Below are 12269 nucleotides of genomic sequence, written 5' to 3' on the forward strand. Positions count from 1 at the left end.
TTATCCTCCACCTCGCTAGAGCAAGTTTGCGCAAGTAGTGCGCACCTCTGATGGGCTCTCAGTTTGCCCGTGTCCCAGGAAACTGGGACAAATATCAAACAAACAAACAAACAAATAAGGCGGGATCACAGGTTCGGTGGTGTGGTTCAGCGTGAAGTCTGGGTACGGCTTCATCAAGCGCCGGGACACTTGTGCTGATGTTTTCGTGCACAGTCTCCGGATCGTTGCACCTAACCCCCGACACCTTCGGCGCTCTCTTGGTGAGGGTAAGGCTGTGGAGTTTCGGCTCCGTCAGTCACCCAAGGGTCCCGAGGCTACGGATGTCACTGGGCCGGGAGGTGCTGCTGTGCAGGGCTCTGCCCATGCACGGCGGCGCCCCACGGCCCAGAGACGCCAGGCTCGTGATCCTGGGTGTTCTGGGGAGACTAATCTCCTAGTCTCGATATGCGTCGCTACGGCACAGGCTTTTTGTGGGGGTGATAAGGCTCTGTTGCACATTCTCCTCCCTCAGATCTTTGAGGAGAACGGGCTACCAAGACATGTCATCCCCCAGAGCTTTGTCGGAGACGTACATTCCGCCCCTCACCCAGATCGTCGTCCCCGGCGGCCTCCTGCGCAGCCCAAGTCCCGGCCACCTCCACCTCGGCCCCGCCGTACACCGCGCAAACGGCTGTGCCTGGACGGACCCCTCAACAGAGCGACTGGCTCGTCTGTCTCTGCCCCTACCGACCCGGCACCGATCACGGCCATGGAGCTTGACACCATCACCACCGTTGCTGAGATCCACGCCTTGCCGTCTGCAGCTGAGGGGGAAAGGGCTGCCGTCCCCGTTTCGCCCGACCACCGCGACGTTGAGGGCCCTTCCCCCCCCGTTTCTCCACCTGCTGCTGAGGGAGTGGATCTCACAACTTCCACCACCGATCTGCCGCCTTCAAGCCTCTCACCTGCCCTTCTTCTGCCATCCTCTGCCGAGTCAGACGATGCTCGTGAGCTCCTCACCGCCAGGTTCGAACGCGGCTTAACTCTAGCTCTCAGCCGGGTCCTTCAGGACTCACCTTTAGGAGTTCCACCTTGCCTTAGGGACTCGGGGGAGCTGGAGTTGTACGAGGATATCGATCACGACTCCGAGTATACCGACGTCTCCGACTCTGGTCAGCAGCCTTGAGATGCTTTTTTGCCCAGCCGTTCTTCACCACCGACCATCGCACCTTCCCCTGCCCCTGCCGCCTTCCCCTCGTCCTTCAGTCTGCTGTTCCCGCTCCCCCTCGTCCTTCAGCCTGCTGTTCCCGCTTTGCTCTGAATCGAGAGCTTGATTCCGACTTTTCCCTGACGGGCTCTCTGTTTGCCTGTGCCCCTACATGTGCGGGGCGAATATCAACAACAACAACAAAAAAAAAAGGCGGGTGACGCATTAGTCTTCTCCTGAAGGTCTTCCTACTCCAGCGACGACGAAGACGATACTACTACCATGTCCGGAGGTGGCAAGGGAGGCAAGGTGAAGGGAAAGTCCAAGTCCCGATCTAGCAGGGCTGGGCTCCAGTTCCCCGTCGGCAGGATCCACCGTCTCCTTCGTAAAGGCAATTACGCCGAGCGTGTGGGTGCTGGTGCCCCCGTCTACTTGGCTGCAGTCATGGAGTACCTAGCAGCTGAAGTGCTTGAGCTGGCTGGCAACGCAGCCCGTGACAACAAGAAGACTCGTATCATTCCCCGTCACCTGCAGTTGGCTATCCGCAACGACGAGGAGCTCAACAAGCTCCTCTCTGGCGTTACCATCGCCCAGGGAGGTGTCCTGCCTATCATCCAGGCTGTGTTGCTCCCCAAGAAGACGGAGAAGAAGTAAACACTTCCAAGAAATCCTTCTTCTTCACCTCCATCGGCTCCTTTAGGAGCCACATTCGTTTCTTGAGAGAGAATAGACTTTGCCCAACATCATCATCATCATCTTTGTGTATGGATGAATGTGTTGGTATACTGTAATGTATGTGTCTGTCTGTCTGTATGTATGTGCATATAATGTGGTATGTGTTGAATGCTGGCATGTGTCTGGCTATATTTATTTACGTTCGGTTGCATGTAAGAAGCTACTGACAACAGTGAAGGTCGATTAATAATATAATAATAATAATAATATTCCCACTACTACATAGCGTCTTGTCCCGTTCCCAACTGCACCTACATAATAATACTGTACTGTATAATTATGCCTCCTAAATAACTGCCTGGCCGGGTGGATGAATGATAACATAGGTGATGATCATGGATATTCTCCCACCATCGAAGGAATGGACAAAGTCGTTCAGTGACAGAGGATATGGTGATGTATTCAACAATATATATATATATATATATATATATATATATATATATATATATATATATATATATATTATCCGCGTGGTGACGACCATGGTGGATTTAACACCCCCAAATAAGAGGAATAATTAAGAAAATACTATTCATTCATTTCTCTCGTCATTAGGAGTAGTATTACAACAACTAGTTCCTATAAAATCAAAAACCACACTCTATCTATTCATCCATCCATCCATTCATTCATCATCATCATCATCATCATCATCAATCATCATCATCATCATCATCAGTCATCATCATCATCATCGTCATCATCAAGATTAATGATAATAATAATAATAATCATCATCATCATCAACAGCAGCAGCAGCAGCAGCAGCCATCGAACTGCGAGCTCCGGTGTAGGCCTGCTTAGTGAAGCTGTTGGGAGGCGAGTGTCAGCCACCTTGTCGACCGCCTCTTCTATATAATGCACTAGCGGTCGTGCAAGTACCAACCGGATCCATTTAAATTTGATTTCAGGCCTCAGCGGTTTTATGGCGGTTGATGCAATGCTTGTACGATGGGTGATTGGTGGGTTTTGGCACTTAGAGAAAACGGCCGTGACAGCGACAAATTCAAGGGATAACTTGTTCATATGCAGACATTCTGTCTGTCTAACACTTAGGCATTCATATCATGCACTGTGTGTGTGGTGCCTCACCGACGTGACTGACTATGTCTTCTATTCTCTAGGTGCATCCTTCAAGTTTGCTGCTCGTGCATATGAAGGCAGAAATACCTTGGAATAGTGGGATTTGCCTTCACGATTTATGGAGGCGACTCCCGGAGCACAGCAGAGGAGATGCTCTCGCAACAGGATGGAAATTGCCCTGATAGGTATGGAGAAAGCTTTCCTGAAATGGGGGAGGGGGTAGATCAGAGGGACAGAGAAAGCAATGGCCCAGCACAATAAGTGATAATGTATGTGTATGCAGACGTCCATTAAAATTAGATGTAGAAGCAAAATTGACAGTTGCCTAACCCCCCCCCCTTTTTTTTTGTTTTAACTGCCAGAGAGAGAGAGAGAGAGAGAGAGAGAGGGAGGGAGGTTTGGTATGGTTCAGTTAGGTTAGGGTTGGTTATGTTAGGTGTGGTAAAGAGTTGGTTGGGTTGCATTACATGTCTTCCTATCCGTTACCTTAAAAAAAAAAATAAAAAAAAAATTTTTGGTGCTAGCTAACCTGCTCAACGTCTGCATTTACTTATACTACTATGCCTTCATTCATTCTCTTTCACAGACATTAGTTGTGGACCTATAAAAGAGGTCCGGGGGTGGTGGTTGTTGCTGTTGTGTGCTTTGCCGTGGCCAGGTGGAATAGTGCCATGCAGTTATGCACGCACCCTCTTAACCGCCGAAGCCGTAAAGGGTGCACCCTTGTCTCTTCAGGGCGTATACCACGTCCATCGCGGTCACGGTCTTGCGCTTGGCGTGCTCAGTGTAGGTGACAGCATCGCGAATCACGTTCTCGAGGAACACCTTGAGAACACCGCGGGTCTCCTTGTAAATCAGGCCCGAGATACGCTTCTCGCCGCCACAACGAGCCAGACGACGGATGGCAGGCTTGGTGATGCCCTGGATGTTGTCACGAAGCACCTTGCGGTGTCGGTTGGCGCCTCCCTTGCCCAGACCCTTGCCGCCTTTGCCTCGACCAGTCATAGTGTCTACAGCTGCTGCTCAGACCCAGTAGTAGTGAGTGTCCGCTCCGCTCCCAGCACCAATAATGATGACGACCCCGCTGTTGTTGTTGTGATATTTGCCTCACAACATGGTGAGGACACGGGCAAACATAGAGCCCGTCAGGGAAGAAGCATAAAGTTGCTCTCAAAAAGAGAGCACAGCGGTGACGAGACTAAGACGAAGCAGCAAGGGCATGACAAGATCAGGGGTGGATCGGCGGTTACGAGAGCAGTCTGGTGGCGATAAAGTTGACGAGGGCTGCACGTGATGGATCGAACCCGATGCCCTCACGGATGGCGGCTTCCTCAGATGGAGAGAGGGAGTTGGAGATGTATACCTCACGGATCTTCTGATACAGCGTCTGGTAGACGAGAGGCAGTGTATCATCGTCGTTGATCGGATCCTTGAGGCAGAAGAGCAGCTCTTCTAGGTCCGCATCCGTGCGGGCATCGAGATCACGAGTGCCTGAGAGTGGTGGAAGGAGGGCCTCGATCCGGCGAGCAACGGTGGAAGAGTCGCTCCTGGCTTTTCCCCCTTTCTTCTTCGGTTTCTTCCTTTTCTCCTTAGGTGGAGGAGGAGAAGAAGGGCGAGCGATGGCGGCAGGCGGTGGTGAAGGTGGAAGAGGCTCCTCCACTTCGTCCGGAGCAGGTGGAGAAGGCAAGGAGGGCGGCTCTACTACGTCCAGATGTACTGAAGGAACAGGAGACGAGACACGCTCCTCCTCAGCTCCTGACGAAGGGAGGTGAACCTCCACAACAGTCTCCCCATGCTCGATATCCATGGCCTGTGACGGTTCCGGGCCAGTGATCGGAGGTTCGATGGTGGAGGCGCCAGTCGTCCGGTTGAGAGGGGCATCCAAACACAGCCGTTTTCGCGGTGTCGTGCGAGGTGGTGGTGGCTGCTGTCGCCGGGCCTGACGCTCCTGATGAGGGGGGAGACGAGGATCGCGGGTGAAGCTTCGGGGAATAGCAAGGCGTGGAAGGCCGTTCTCCTCAAAGATCTGAGGAAGAACAGCCAGAACCGCCTTGCTACCCCCACTAAAAGCCTCAGCCATCGCGATACACATCGCAACGAGTGTGTTTGTGTTGCCAGCACTTCCAGGACCCCTTGGCTGGCGTCTTTGGGCAGGGTGACGCCGCCGTGCATAGGCAGAGCCCTGCACAGCAATACCATCCGGCCCAGTGACGTCCTTAGCCTCGGGACCCTTGGAAGCCTGTACAACACGAAACTCCACCGTCTCTCCCTCGGCAAGTGAGCGCTGGAAATGCCGTGGATTTGGTGCAACGATCCCAGAAGCGTGTACGAAAACATCAGCGCCAGTGTCCCGGCGTTTGATGAAACCGTAACACGATCTCACATTGAACCAATTCACGGTTCCCTTGATGGTAGTGGCTCCTGACGGCACGGATCTGCTGTTTGGTGTCCCCCTCAATGGGTTGCAGGCACGAGCAGAGTCGCTGGAAGTCTCGGCCATAGTGACGACTGGCCAGGCCAAGCTATGCGAGAGGAGTCACGACCCCGCTCACCAACCACCCTTATATAACCCAGTGTCGGTAGTGCAAGTACGAACCTTATCCATCTAACCTTGATTTCAGGCCTAGGCCCCATCCCAGCTCCCAGGAGGCCAATCCTAGAGAGGTGTCGTAGCCAGGTCACGCCACAGGGCATGCCAAATTTTGCAAGCAAACCAGGAATTGCATCGAAAAAGCATGAACAGTAAATCACCGCCATGTACATCACACCCCGACCATTCACACGCCGCCAGTCCTGAGACAGGCGGCATAAAAAGGCCGCTGCCAGGCGCGGCGCGCCAACACTCTCGCTCTTCTCGCTCCCTCAGTCACGCTCAGCCATGGCTCGTACCAATCAGACTGCACGCAAGTCCACTGGGGGCAAGGCCCCTCGCAAGCAGCTGGCCACCAAGGCCGCTCGCAAGTCCGCCCCTGCCACCGGCGGCGTCAAGAAACCCCATCGTTACAGGCCTGGCACTGTGGCCCTGCGTGAGATCCGCCGCTACCAGAAGAGCACTGAGCTGCTTATAAGGAAGCTGCCATTCCAGCGTCTCGTCCGTGAGATTGCCTAGGACTTCAAGACTGACCTGCGCTTCCAGTCCTCTGCCGTCATGGCTCTGCAGGAGGCGTGTGAGGCCTATTTGGTCGGTCTCTTTGAGGACACCAACCTGTGTGCCATCCACGCCAAGCGTGTAACAATCATGCCTAAGGACATCCAGCTGGCCCGCCGCATCCGTGGCGAGCGCGCCTAAGGCGAGAGGCCCCTCACCTCGATCGAAAGAAATCTCGGCCCTTTTCAGGGCCAAAACCCTTTTTCAAAGAGAGATGATGACAGACCCTCAGTTTAGGTTTCCATATATCAGCTCTTGCTTTGCCGCACACACACACACACACACACACACACACACACACACACACACACACACACACACACACACACACACACACACACACAAATGAACTCCATTACTTACCTACATGCATGCATTCATTCATTCATTTTTTTTTTAAATCATTTCCTTTTTTTTTTTTTTTTGAAGGGTGGGAATACTTGCTTATTCGTTTATTTCTTTTATTGATCTGTTGTTCACGTCGCAGTTTTTGTTTTCGTTATTTGCCTGTTTCTTTTACTTACTCATCGATTCACTCACGCCCTCATAAAGGTACACAGGTTTGCACAACGAGAAAAGTCATTCCCGCTGCATATTAGGAGATGCTCTCTATATCCGTCATGAACGCACGGTGAATCCTTCAGTTACTATGCTGGAAAAAAAAAAAAAAAAAAAAGGTGAACCTGAACCCATCGATTTTCGCCTGCTGCAGTTGTGCTCGTGTATGTATGTTTATACTGTACCTATGTATTTGTGGGTCTTTGTGAGCATGTATGTCTGTGTGTACGGACGTATGAGGACACACACACACACACACACACAAACGGACGAATGAACTGTACTTATATAGTTACATACATGCATTCATTCGTTCATCCTTTTTTTCGATCATTCATTTCCTTTTTTGGGGGTTGGGGGTGGGGGGGGGGAGGAGGGGCAACTTGCCTATTCGTTTATTTCTTTTGTTGATCTGTTGTTAACGTCGCAGTTTTTGTTGTCGTTATTTGCCTGTTTCGTTTACTTCCTGATCGATTCAGTCACGCCCTCATAAACGTACACAGGTTTGAACAAGGAGAAAGGCATTCCCGCTGCATATTAGGAGAGTCTCTGTACCCGTTATGAAGGTTTGACAGTGGCCACGAACGCACGTTAAATCCTTCCGTTAATATACTGAGGGAAAAAAAAAAAAAAAAGAAACCTGAACTCATCGATTTTTACCTGCAGTTGAGCGTGTGTATATATGTATGTATGTATGTATGTATGAATGTTGTATGTTTATACTGTACGTGTGTGTGTGTGTGTGTGTGTGTGTGTGTGTGTGTGAGCATGTATGTCTGTGTATACGGAGGTATGAGGGCTTGTGTGTATGTGAGCATGACTTAGTGTGTACGTACATGTGTAGGTCACTGCGTATACAGTATAAATGTATTTGTGCACATGTGTTGTTGTATGTACGTACAGATTGTAGACTGACATGAATATGCATGATACGATGTCATGCATGTATTTACTGTACGCCTGTTGAGTGTGTTGGTTGGTACAGTCGGCCTAAGAAGTGCCGGCGGTGTATCCAGAAGTTTTCGGTCAGCGATAGTGTCCATACTCTTCCTTATATCTGTACGAGGTGAAACCTAATACGTAAAATTGTTACAAAAAACAATAAATCCATGGCCAGTTATCTGTATATTTCCAAATTATTGTAGGAAGCAGTTGGTTAGTTACGATAATAGGAATTCGTAAACGAAACTAATTGATGTTTCACAACTGTCGCTCAGGGAGAGTCGGGAATAATTATGTTGTGGAGTTCAAATCTAGCATGGTAACAGGCAGTGATTTTTGCGTAGCGTAAGACTGAACCAAAGGGAGCTTCAATAAACATTGGAAATGATTATTAGTTATAAAATAATTTCCGTTAAAATACTATAATTTCAAGTCATTTATTTCCGTTTCCAATGTCTCCATGGACGACGACAGAAAACGGGAAGGAGGCGTAAGCCAGTAAGCTATTTTCAATGTTTCGATCAACACGCACGAAAGGAGATAACATTCACTCAAGGACATGCAGTTATTACACTGCCTTTGGCCAGTTTCCCATGAAGAAAAATCTCAGGATTATTTCATCTAAGACAGAGGGCAATCGGTGGAAAAAAAAAAAAAAAAAAAAAAAGGCCTACCGTACATCAGAGTCGGAGCTCCTTGGAGAATGCTACCTTCTGTCAGTGTCTGATATCCTCATTGCATAATCGATTCGCAAGATTAATAAAATGCAGAGGTTCATAAACAAATCATTGAGTTCCAAACTTCCAAATCAGCATTTTCTGTTGAGCAGGACATTAGAGTTTATTTAAAAAAAAAAAAAAAAAAAAAGTGACTGGGAGTTATAGGCGTACTGGCCACCGCGCGCGAAGTTAATACATTTCACATTCATTCAAATCGGGAAAGATAACTAAGTGTTACTATCTAATATATCACTGCCTCCTGTTATTCATTTTACATCATTATTTTCGCGATATAATATATACGTTATTTGGCATGACGTGATGAAGGCATTGAATGTTTACCTTATATTCACTGTTTTCATAGAACGTATGGGAGTGGAGAGTGACCGAAGCAATCTGAAACTGTGCCGTCACTTCTTGGGGCGACGGTACGTTGTTGTTGTTGTTGTTGGTTCTCCAGATGAATAAGAAGGCGCGCACGCCCATATTTACTCTTTTATTTTGACTATTGTTTTAACCCCCAACCCTAGTTCAAAACATTTCGATTGTGCCTACGTGCCCATCCCAAACCACCGTTGCGGAAAAGGAAGAAAGAAAAAGACATGAAGGGAGAAAAGAAAAGAAAGAAAGACATGAAGGGAAAAAAGAAAGCGGGAGAGAGAGAGAGAGAGAAAAAAAAAAGGTCGATAAACCCGAGTTCCTGAGAGGATAATTTGTAAGTCTGTCTTTCCCCTTTTTATCGAAAATCTTGTGGCTCCGATTGGAGCCGGAAATGTTGAAATGGCCAAGAGCGTAACCTCTCTACTTTGAGGAGGTGTACTTGGTGACAACCTTGGTGCCCTCATACACGGCGTGCTTGGCCAGCTCGCCAGGGAGGAGCAGCCTGATGGCCGTCTGGATCTCCCGGCTGGTGATGGTTGAACACTTGTTGTAGTGTGCCAGGCGTGAAGCCTCTGCAGCAATGCGCTCGAAGATGTCATTCACGAAAGAGTTCATGATAGACATCGCCTTGGAGGAAACGCCGGTGTCAGGGTGGACCTGCTTGAGCACTTTGTAGATGTAGATGCTGTAGCTCTCCTTCCTCCTACGCTTCTTCTTCTTGTCTCCCTTGGCAATGGCCTTCTGGGCCTTGCCAGCCTTCTTGGCAGCCTTTCCGTAGGTATTGGGTGGCATGGCGTTTCCGAGTCAGACGGTATGTGCACGGTGCGGGAGCGAGCGAGAGACTGAGTCGACATGGGGGACGCGTTGTTGTTGTTGTCCGATTTCCTCCCCCGTTGTCCGATTTCCTCCCCCGTTAGAGAGGGCCGGGCCTTCATTTGGCTCAGTCAGTGAATAGGGCTGAGTTGTAGCAGTTAGCCATCTTGATGGCTATGGGCGTTTTTTTTTTTTTTTTTTTTAAATATGTAGATTATCGTCAAGTGAATCCTGTGTCTGCACACGTAGGTGTAAAAATTACATCCACGCATGCAGGCACAAACACACTAGTGAACGGGAAAGGGGGAGGGGATTAGCGGTAGTGGGGATTAGCGGTAAATCTGCCGTTAGAACGGGGGCGGGGAGAGCTTAACTGTTTCACTCAGGGTTGAAAGGGGCGTAGTGGCAATTACTGTGGCGGCTGCCTACCTGAGTGATGCTTCTATTTGTGGTGTAATATTTACGAGTGGGATGTCTGGGTTAGGTGGGTTGGCAGGTCTTTTAAGTTTACGAGTGGCTTGGCAGCGTAGGATGTAGTGGAGGGGTGGGAAGGGGGTGTCAGGGTTGGAAAGGTCACAGGAATGCGTTTGTGCTCCGCCTGTTTGCATTTGTGCCTTGCACTTATAACCAAGGCATAGTCGTCTTATTTTTTTAATTGTTTTATTGTTTGAATGGCGGTTGATGTTTAATGGTACGTACTTGGTTGCCTTAGCGTACCAAATAGCAGAGGGGGAGCCGGCTTGGGCTTGGCTTTCATGCTCTTTATGATTGATTTCTATTGCCCTTTTTTTAATTGTGTTTTTGATTTGATTTATGCTGGGGGCAATATCTCTCTGTATATGTGGGAATTCAGTGGCTTCTCTTGCCAGACGATCAGCTGACTCGTTGCCAGAAATACCTACGTGGCTGGGGATCCAGTGGATCGTGATTGATCCGCCAGCATTTCGTATTTCTTGGGCGGTGGCTTTAATGTTAGTTATGAGTTTTACGTTGTCTGTCTGTTCTCGTTTAGATAACGTTTGGATGGCGCACTTGGAATCTGTGTGAATTATGATATCTGATGTTGGCTCGATTTCAAGTGCGTCATCCATTGCTGCTAATATTGCTGTCAATTCTGTTTGTAAGGTGGAGGCGCCATCTGAGACACGTAGTCCATATGAGTTGTTACGGCTCACCACAGCGGCTCCTGTTTTGTTGTTATTGACGGAGCCGTCAGTGTAGTATGTTGCTGAATCAGGGGTGATGAGGGCCTCGATTCGCATGAGGCTCTCCTGTCTTAGTTGCCTGACGGGAGTGAGGGCTTTAGGGGGGGGGAGTCCGCTATAATGAGGTCGAACAGGAGGGGGTCCCAAGGCGGGAGAGGGAGGTAAGCGTGACTTGGTGTGTCTGGTGGGAGATTGATAAGGGGCTTAAGATTGAATGTATGAATAGCTCTGGCTACACAGTGGCTCCAAGAGTTTTTGAGGATGTCTGGATGTAAGTTAATTGCTGCTTTTAGTCTTGTTGTGAGTGGGAGGGGGGAGTTATTACGTATCAGTTTGGTTGTAAGGTTGGCTACTCGCGATTTAATCCTAAGGTTAAGGGACTCGATGTTACATTCCATACGCAGATTACACAGTCGGGTCCACATGGGGGCTCCGGTCATTATTCTCAGGGCTTCATTTTGTATAACTTCTAGCTTGTCTGCCAGTCTAGGAGGGATTGTAGGGAGTGCTGGTGCCGCATAATCGACAATTGACCGTACTGCTTGGATGTAAAAAAGGCGGAGGACGTTGTAGGAGGCTCCCTCACCCTTCCCTGCTATGGCTCTGAGGGCGTTAAGACGTAATTTAGTTATGTCGCGTAGGTGGTGAACTTCGGTGTTGAAGGAAAGATTCGTGTCAAAATATACCCCCAGGTATCGGTGGGTGGTGACATATTCTATGGGTGTGTTGCCCAGAGTGAGTTGGCCTGGGGGGGTAGGAATTCTGATGGGAAGTGCTTTAGTTTTAAGGGGGTTGATTTTAAGCCCCAGTTCTTTGCATTTACTGTGTAAGGTGTCGAGGGCCCTCTGCTTTGCGCTGATAATTACCCCCATAAATGACTAGAGTGATGTCGTCTGCGTAACATAACAGTCGAGTCCCCTGACCTAAATTTAAGTGTAAAAGACATTCTATTAACGAGTTGAAAAGGGTGGGGCTTATAACGCTTCCCTGTGGCGTGCTATTTATGTGCTGGTGTGCATTGGAGACTTGTCCCTGAAACCTTACTCTGGCTTTACGGCCTGAGAAGAAACTTTCGAGCCACTTCAGGAGGCGACCCTGAACTCCCCTGCTTGCAAGGGTGGCCAGGATCGCCTCTGGACACGCTAGCTCAAAAGCCTTCTCAAGGTCTTTAAATATAGCAAGGCCCTTGTCGCCTCTAAGCTCTGATAGAAAAGAGCTTAGACATTCAGCTGTGCCTTTACTTTTGGTAAAGGCGAAGATGTGGCTGTGGGGGGAGGGGGTAACCCAGTCCAGACGGCTTTTGACGAGTCTCTCAGCAGTTTTGCTGAGACAGCTGAGCAGGGAAATGGGCCTATATGTGCGCGGGTCTAATGGCTTTGGAATCGGGTGTATTAAGGCTTCTTTCCATTGTGGTGGAATTTCCCCGAGGCGCCACGAGTGGTTAAGGAGCTCTAATAAGGCAGCTTTGGCAGTGGGACCGGCATGATTAATCATGG

The 12269-nt window shown here is 49.3% G+C and overlaps 4 protein-coding genes across 4 annotated transcripts; 2 read left to right on the plus strand and 2 right to left on the minus strand.

Annotated features, from left to right (window-relative positions):
- The first annotated feature begins 1468 nt into the window (after positions 1 to 1468).
- Positions 1469 to 1840, plus strand: LOC145419056 (histone H2A-like). Its single transcript, XM_080287303.1, has one exon. The coding sequence runs from the start codon at positions 1469 to 1471 to the stop codon at positions 1838 to 1840; it is 372 nt and encodes a 123-aa protein (XP_080143429.1).
- A 1860-nt stretch (positions 1841 to 3700) lies between these two features.
- On the minus strand, positions 3701 to 4012 carry LOC145418959 (histone H4-like). The gene has a single exon (XM_080287211.1). The coding sequence runs from the start codon at positions 4010 to 4012 to the stop codon at positions 3701 to 3703; it is 312 nt and encodes a 103-aa protein (XP_080143337.1).
- A 1873-nt stretch (positions 4013 to 5885) lies between these two features.
- Positions 5886 to 6116, plus strand: LOC145418983 (histone H3, embryonic). The gene has a single exon (XM_080287234.1). It carries the CDS (start codon positions 5886 to 5888, stop codon positions 6114 to 6116), a length of 231 nt encoding a protein of 76 aa, XP_080143360.1.
- A 3059-nt stretch (positions 6117 to 9175) lies between these two features.
- On the minus strand, positions 9176 to 9547 carry LOC145419107 (histone H2B-like). Its single transcript, XM_080287348.1, has one exon. The coding sequence runs from the start codon at positions 9545 to 9547 to the stop codon at positions 9176 to 9178; it is 372 nt and encodes a 123-aa protein (XP_080143474.1).
- Positions 9548 to 12269: the final 2722 nt, after the last annotated feature.

The sequence above is a fragment of the Coenobita brevimanus genome, chromosome 117 (assembly GCF_032717465.1).
Source record: "Coenobita brevimanus isolate Jiangsu-jjx chromosome 117, ASM3271746v2, whole genome shotgun sequence".
Taxonomy (NCBI): domain Eukaryota; kingdom Metazoa; phylum Arthropoda; class Malacostraca; order Decapoda; family Coenobitidae; genus Coenobita; species Coenobita brevimanus.

Excerpts from the sequence above, each read along its gene's own strand:
- LOC145419056 (XM_080287303.1), top strand. The coding sequence starts at position 1,469 with ATGTCCGGAGGTGGCAAGGGAGGCAAGGTGAAGGGAAAGTCCAAGTCC.
- LOC145418959 (XM_080287211.1), bottom strand. The coding sequence starts at position 4,012 with ATGACTGGTCGAGGCAAAGGCGGCAAGGGTCTGGGCAAGGGAGGCGCC.
- LOC145419107 (XM_080287348.1), bottom strand. The coding sequence starts at position 9,547 with ATGCCACCCAATACCTACGGAAAGGCTGCCAAGAAGGCTGGCAAGGCC.
- LOC145418983 (XM_080287234.1), top strand. The coding sequence starts at position 5,886 with ATGGCTCGTACCAATCAGACTGCACGCAAGTCCACTGGGGGCAAGGCC.